The following is an 8,109-nucleotide window of genomic DNA, read 5'->3' on the forward strand; positions in this document are numbered from 1 at the left end:
CCGTATAATTTACAGTGAATAACCGTAAATTGACATTCCCAGAATTCCATTAAAAATGTGATGTTTTTGGTTGAAATAACTAAGTTTCTTAGTTTTGTATATTAGGGTTGTGTGTTACACCTAATGTTGTTAAATGAATGTTTATTGCATTATTTAGTTTCATGTGTGTTACCGTGATGGTGTTTAGTGTGTGTGTGAATGACACGGCACACCTTCTATATATGTTATTATTTAAAAGCTGCTTGTGATGGGCTTTGGTTCATCATGTGACTTTCTCATCACCTTCTGCGTTGGGTGGTTATCAGTGTATTACAAAGGTACAAAACAGATTTCAGTACTTCAATAGGATGGTATATTAACATTATATCAGTTAATGAAATTACGGTATTTAACTGTAAATTTAAGTTAAAACCGTAAAAACCTAAAACGTTGCGATTGTATTTTTTACGGTAAAATTCCGGCAACCACAGCTGCCGTTTTTTTTACCGTAAATTGTACAGAATTTTTTTTTTTACAGTGTACATTTTCAGCATGCTGATGTCATAGAGCACAGTAAACAAAATCACCAGAAAAAAAGCTAGTTTATTACAAAATATTTCTATTAGAACATACTGGCTTCAATCCAAGCATCTCATTTGATGTTGAAGCTGGAAGACTACGGCTGAGGAGACACAAGCCTGGGGGATTTTTAGGGTAAGTTAATACTGGGCATTAATACCGAACAAAATATTGGAATTATGAAAATTAAACCAATAAATCAGGACCGCCACAGTCGCATCTTTCTTTTTGAAGGAATATCTTCACATGCAAATTCACGTGAATGAACAAGAAAGACCCTCAGCCCTGAAACTGGCTTTTGGGAGAATGATTTGAGGCTGAAATAAAAGGTAACATGGCAACAATGTTTTCAAGATAAATCCAGTTTGGACAATATTATAAATACAGTCAGCCAGGCCATCCTTTACGGTCCATCCTGACCATTTCAGTCATTATAATGGTTGAAGCAACTCTATTCACACTGGTTATCTGGTTTTTGTAACTACAGGATGAATAGCATCAGAGCAATTAATCGAACTAAAATATCATTTAGAATACACTTTTTAACACCATCCATCCCTACTGCAATTTTAAACAATCAGAAATCATTCATCCCTACAATCAATACAGGCGAACAGAAAAGCAAGATTTTGCGAGTTTCGGTCCAGTTGAACTATTCTCAAAATCATCAATGGGTTTTGCCTCGGCTGTCTTAAAAAAGTAACACGTACATTTGTCAGTCATGGTCCATACATATAAATGTCCATCTGAGGAATATGAAATGGAAATGAATGGGGACTGATGCTTATTTTGCTTTAATTCGGCCAATTTAGAAGATGCACCTAAATGGGTTAAATACACTTGAAAATCTGTGAATTCAGAGCCCAAATGATGATTTTCTGCTGACATCTGTAGCATTTAACTCAAATTTAAAGGAACAGTTCACTCAAATGAAAAATCTGCTGAAAATGTACTTATCCTCAGGCCATCCAAGAAACAGATACATTTCTTTATCAGAACAGATTTGGAGAAATGTAGCATTGCATCACTGTCTCTGCAGTGAATGGGTGCCGTCAGAATTAGAGTCCAAACAGCTGATAAAAGCATCATAATAATACACAAATAAGTATATTTGTAATAAACAAATCCATCATTAATATATATATATATATATATATATTTCTTTTACATTCAAACCTTTGTTTTGGAATAAAATATTCATAATACTGCTTCCTCCCGTGAAAAACACATCTCGTCTGAATCAGGAGAGAAATATGCACAGATTAAACAACGTTTACAGCCCAAAAGAGGTCTAATCAAATGTGTGTGTGGATTTTGGTGACAAGACAACAGAGGATAGACTTTTTTCACTGGAGGAAGCGTTATAATAGATTATGGATTCATATTTTGGCCAGAAATAATGGTTTCCAGATAATGGATTTAGTACAAACATGCAGCTTTTTTTTGTGATGTTTTTATCAGCTGTTTGGACTCTCATTCTGACGGCACCCATTCACTGCAGAGCATCCATTGGTGAGCAAGTGATGCTAAATTTAGCCAAATATACATCTTGGATGATCTGAGTGAGAGTAAATCTTCAGGTAATGACCTATTCTTTTAACTTCTATTTAACCCAGAACTTTCTTTAGTTTCTAAAACATTTTGAGAGGGTGAATGATAAATTACATTTAAGTGCATTTCCTGAACTGGCTGAGCTAAAAACTCAATAACCGACCCCAACACAGAGATGCCTTTGAACACACGCTTCAGAAACAGAATACAAATTCACATGGAATATATTTATGATCCACACTGATTTCCCAAGCGATTCAATACATTCCAAACTCTGTACAATTCAAAACGTAACCTTTTAAATCATTTCTTGATATTGTTCCCCTCAAAACATGATGAAAAAAATGTCTCTTGGGGTCGACCGATGTCAGTCAAACAGTAAGATCGGGAACTTTTCGTATTAAAAGCAAAGTGTGTGTGCAATACTTTAGTCCAGCTGAGAAGAAACAAACAAACATCTGCTTAATTGTTTTGTGGTCACTGTAACTAGTAGAGCTTCATGCCCTGGTTAAGCCACAGTGACTCAGTAAGGCCAAGACAGAGCGCAGGAAACAGGGGAGTGTGTGTTTATCTGCATGTATTGTGTCTGCATCATTTGTGTCGGCTAAAGGCTCTGTACAGAGCGAAGCCCAGCATGGCGGCTATTGTGGCGCCCAGAGTCACACGCAGCCAGAAAGACGTGCTGCTCATGTCTGATCCGTTCAGGTGCCTGCAGACAGGAAGTGACATAGATAGAGAGATTTAAATACACTCAGTATTTCTGGTGACCTTGTTGACACACATCCAGCCAAGCAGGCTAATTTTAGTCTGGCACCTGCAAATCTTTGAAGTCAACAGGCAACGTTTGAAACCCATTTTATTCGACAGAAATATTTACAAGTGGCATGTGATATTCAATGAAAAAAGTAGGTAATTTTATTAAACAGGAATTGATTGGATTGTGGGTGTAAGAATAAGAAGACTTGGCAACATCAACCCGGAGGGAGTCATTAGCTTTTATATTCATTTTTTAAAGCGGTTTAATTCAAATTTAGTAGCAGCCTATATCTATTTTAAATAGTTTTATTTAAAATCTTTTAAAAAATATGTACACATATATATATATATATACTGTCCTTTGAAGTGATTTAATTTTAGCAACTTATATAAATTTTTTTGTACTTTGAAGTGGTTTAACTTACACTTAGTAGCTTAAATTATATGGCTAAAAATAAAATTATATTTCATTTTTTAATTTTAATATTTTAATAAAATAATTTAATTTAAGCTGCTCATTTTAAATTTATATTTCATAATTAAAGAAATTTTAAAGTAAATTTAAAAATAAATAAATAAAAAATTTCTTTAACTTAACGGCTTAAATTAAATGGCGAAAAATGAATTTAATTATAAAAATATATAAAATTATAAATGAAATATATAATGTAAAATGTATGTACTTACGGGTACATGGCAGCCCAGGTGAGCTTGCTGTAAATGTGTGTGTGAGTGTGTGTGAGCAGCGTGGAGAAACGGAGAGGTGAAGGCAGCCGATGTTTGTAACAAAACTCAGACGGGCTCATCCCATGATGCTGTTTGGCTTCTATCAGATCAGCTTTGGAGCCCACAACCACACACGGGATCCCACGGTCCATGTAGTGCTGCTACAGAGGAACAAAACACAAATATACTTCTTGATCTTGCCAACTACTGAAGTTTCAGCATTTGTTCGATTAAAAAAAAGAAAAACACAGTAAAAACAGTAATATTGTGAAATTATTACAATACAAAACATTTGAATATATTTTTATATATTTAAATTGCATCACAGAAATGAATTGCACTGTTTTCCATGAGTTATATCAATATAGCGCAACTAAAAGTGCATGTTAGCCTTCAGGAGAAATAAATAAGACAGATATCAGGTTGTGCAAGGTCATTATGGTTTATTAAATCAGTTGGATGATCCAATTTTAATGTGGTTAATGAGTGAAGCGTGTGTCAGAGTTTGTCACACATTACTCCAGAACTGAAGCATCTCGTGCATGTGTGGTGGTTTCGTACTTTATAAATACTAGCGCAGTAGTTGAAGGAGTCCGGGTCGCTGACATCATACATGAGACACGCCACATCACACGCTGCATCTGCTGCTTTCAGAAACTCGGTTTCCACGTCCACCTCCTCCAGCTGCGAGAAATAACACACACGTCAGCCGGGAGCCAATAAACTAGGGTTTGTGTAAAGCTTGAGATGGAATTTACGATGAGGTTCTTGTCCTGATTGGCTATTGAGACGGTGTTGATGGCGTATATTGTGGGGGGACCGGGGTCGCGCTCGTTTCTCTGAAAATAAACAAAATAGATTTGTAAATATTTCGTAGATCTAACCAAGACTATTGGGGGTTGCAAAGTACATAAATATTACCTAGACAGAAGTAAAGCATGAAAACCTCTTTCTAGAGTAAAACTGCCTTAAGAAACACAAGCACTATTTTGTAACTATATTAATGTAAAAACCCTGGTTATTATTATTTCTTTGTACAATAGAAAAAAATATATTAAAAAAAATTATGATAAAGCAACCATTTTACTTTTTTCATTTCGTTCATAAAGTCATTGGTAAATAAAAATATATTTTTTTAAATAAAAAGAAATATAAAATTAAACATGAAATATTTTTTGATTGGCTTTGACTTGACTGCAGTTTTTAATTGTATTTTATTTACTGAGTTCATAAAAATCGATCTGGTATCTAAAAATATATCAAAATAAATAAAACAATATATTAAGCATTAAATATGTTCGGATTGCCTCTGATTAGACTGCATTTAAAAAAAAAATTTATTGTGTTCAAGGGGTCATATGATACGATTTCAAGTTTTCCTTTCTCTTTGGAGTGTTACAAGCTGTTAGTGAATAGATAAGATCCCTAAAGTTGCAAAGACTAAAGTCTCAAACACAAAGAGATATTCTTTATAAAAGTTAAGAGTCAACCACGCCTACCTAAAACGGCTAGTTCTAACACGCCCCCACATGTCTACCTCACTATGTGGGAAGATTTGCATAACGCCGCCCAAATGTTCACACAAAGAAAGAAGGCATAACTTTTATTCTCGCTGTAGTATTGTTGCCGCCGCCATGTCGTGAAGGCGCTGTGTGTTTCGTTGTGAAAGCGAAACTACTTTGTTTGGTCTTCCAAAAGAGGACACGACTAGAAATCAGTGGTTAAGTTGTATTTACAACACTGTTCCAGAACACTTCAACCCAAATATTCAGATGTGTGCAACGCATTTTACTGAGGAAGAGGTGTTTCCTGGTAGAGGTACGCTTGAGGTATTCGGCCAATCACATCGTACTGGACAGCTGGCCAATCACAGCACACCTCGCTTTTTCAGACCGATGAGAAATACACAAAATAATGTTCTTTTTTTAGCAACATCATATGACCCCTTTCATATAAATCACATTGGAACATAAAAATACATAAATATATTAAACATTACATATGCTCTGATTGGCTCTGATTCGAAGGCAATTTGCTCTGATTGGCTTCATGTAGTATTCTGTCAAGTAAAATTACAAACAGTGGTTTTTCAAATCATTCTCTCACCTCAGTGCTTCGCTGCAGAAAAGCTCGGAGGAAGTCAGTCTTTCCTGTTCCGCGTGGACCGATCACTTTGCAGAGGAACACAGTGCGCTGGGTTTGTCTCTTCTCCAGGTCTAACGCCTTTTCTCTTGTTACTAACATACACACAGAAAAAGACAGAAAGACTCTTCAGAATCCATCTGATCAAACGTATGTGGGGTTTAAAGCAGGACTGTGAGAGGATCTCATTACCTGTGATAGCGGAGGTCTGGGACTCTCGCTCCATTAGAATGGGATACCCGAGGTGACCGAGATGCTCCAAACACCGGTGAACATCCAGATAAGCCGATAACCTGCGTTTATTCAATAACACATCAAATTTAAAACCATAACTACCAAATTGGGAGTGCGTATTAATAATATTCCAATTCATTTAAGTGAATCATAAACATACAGCGCAACATGTGACAAACGCATGACTCATGAAGTGAATCATAATTATACAGCACAACCCGTGTAGCATGATTCACAAACAAATGACTCATACTGATTCTTTTTAGTGAATCATAATTATACAGCACAACATGTGTAGAATGATTCAAATACAATCAACACTTATGAACTGTTTTTTTTAGTGAATCTTAAACATATGGCACAACCAGTGAAGTCTGATTCATGAAAAAATTACTCGTACGAACCAGTACTTTTTAGTGCATCATAAACAAACACCGCAGTGCAGCCTGTGTTGGCTGATTCACAAGTAAATTAATGTTATGAACGGGTTCTTTTAAGTGAATCATAAACATATAGTGCAATCAATGCAGCCTGATTCACAAACAAATGTCTCTTATGAACTGGTTCTTTTTAGTAAATCATAATCAAACAGCACAACCCGTGTTGTCTGATTCACAAACAAATGACTCTTATTAACTTTTTTTTAGTAAATCAAACATAAGGCACAACCAGTGTAGTCTGATTCATGAAAAATGACTCTGATGAACCAGTACTTTTTAGTGAATCATAAACATATAGTGCAAACACTGTAGCCTGAATCACAAACATAACTCTTATGAACTGGCTCTTTTTCGTAAATCATAAAACATTCAGCTCAACTAGTGTAGTCTGATTCACAAACAAATGACTCTTTTGAACTGATTCTTTTAAGCATACAGTGCAACCAGCAAGGTCCAATTCACAAACAAATGACTCTTATTAATAGGTTTTAAGACAATCATAAATTAAACACTGTAGGCTGATTCACAATAAAATGACTCCTATAAAGCCGCTGTAGCCCTATTCACAAACAAATGACTCATGAACACAACTAATCAAATCAGAATTGAATCAAGAGGGGAAATGTATATTAATACCCACCAGAATATCATCATCAAAAGCGAAATAATTTTTTTTAATGACACATTAAAGTGACTCCCAGTGAGAAAAAATGATCTATTTTGACTCACATCCACTGGCAGAAGTACCCGTGCTGTGAGATGTAGTTGTCGTCTGATAGGGGGACGTTACTGTACACCTCCGGGCCCCAGGGCATGTAGGGTAAAACACTAAATAGATTCTTCAGCTCAGCAGGAGAGAGAGCTGAATCTTTATCCTGCAGGAGGAGAGTCGCAAGCATCAGCCTGACGAACCTCTAATCACGCAAAGTTCATTAGAGGATCAGATGTGCGAGCTCACCTCGTCATACTTATCAAACAGCTTCTGGAGGAACTGATGACCCAGATGATTCAGCTCCGTCGTGCAACACACCGATACTCGTAACCTGCAAACACACACACACATATAGGTCACTTCAATACTGGCTTTTGTTCGTGCACTCACATGCTCTCACATGCACAGACGTACGGTGGGTAGAGGTAGTCATCGGTCAACTCGAGCGTGTCGTCGTAGCCGAATTTACGCAGGATGGTCCAGGTGGTTTCATGACGTCCCCTCTGGATAAAGAGAGTGTTCAAGAACAAGAAACCTACGGAAAACACACAAACACATGTGAAAGAGTGAGTGATCATCATTAATTATGATGTCAAAATATGAATATATGCGTAAAGTGTGTTACCGTTGAGTGTGAGTCCGTTGTCCTGGACTCCATCACTGGTGTTCTTCCACACGACTGTCTTCACGTCTTCTAGAGCCTGAGGAGCCAGTGGATTCCCGAAACACAATTTCTACACACACAAACATTTTCATACAAATCAATAGTAGTATTTATGCATATTATTTCAATGAATATGTTTACTTAATGTTTAATTATAAGCAATTAACGACGCTTCACAGGACAATCGGTTCGGAGAATGAATGAAAAAGTAACTACAATGTATTAATTTGTTAACTATGAGGGGGAAAAAAAGATTTTAATGGTATTATATAATACATATATATATATATATATATATATAGAGAGAGAGAGAGAGAGAGAGAGAG

General features: G+C 36.1%; 1 protein-coding gene across 1 annotated transcript in view; it reads right to left on the minus strand.

The window, feature by feature from the left end:
- Positions 1 to 2,052: 2,052 nt before the first annotated feature.
- rhot2 (ras homolog family member T2) overlaps positions 2,053 to 8,109 on the minus strand; it is a 25,416-nt gene continuing 19,359 nt past the window's right edge. The window contains exons 12-21 of the mRNA XM_016237868.1: positions 7,745 to 7,853; positions 7,534 to 7,654; positions 7,366 to 7,450; positions 7,137 to 7,282; positions 5,926 to 6,026; positions 5,698 to 5,828; positions 4,350 to 4,430; positions 4,153 to 4,275; positions 3,553 to 3,752; positions 2,053 to 2,818 (exon numbers count right to left, since the gene is read on the minus strand). Of these exons, the coding sequence (XP_016093354.1) occupies positions 2,701 to 2,818; positions 3,553 to 3,752; positions 4,153 to 4,275; positions 4,350 to 4,430; positions 5,698 to 5,828; positions 5,926 to 6,026; positions 7,137 to 7,282; positions 7,366 to 7,450; positions 7,534 to 7,654; positions 7,745 to 7,853 (1,215 nt within the window). The 3' untranslated portion in view covers positions 2,053 to 2,700. The remainder of the gene's footprint in view (positions 2,819 to 3,552; positions 3,753 to 4,152; positions 4,276 to 4,349; positions 4,431 to 5,697; positions 5,829 to 5,925; positions 6,027 to 7,136; positions 7,283 to 7,365; positions 7,451 to 7,533; positions 7,655 to 7,744; positions 7,854 to 8,109) is intronic.

Source organism: Sinocyclocheilus grahami, unplaced genomic scaffold (genome assembly GCF_001515645.1).
Source record: "Sinocyclocheilus grahami isolate Dianchi unplaced genomic scaffold, SAMN03320097.WGS_v1.1 scaffold19.1, whole genome shotgun sequence".
NCBI lineage: Eukaryota > Metazoa > Chordata > Actinopteri > Cypriniformes > Cyprinidae > Sinocyclocheilus > Sinocyclocheilus grahami.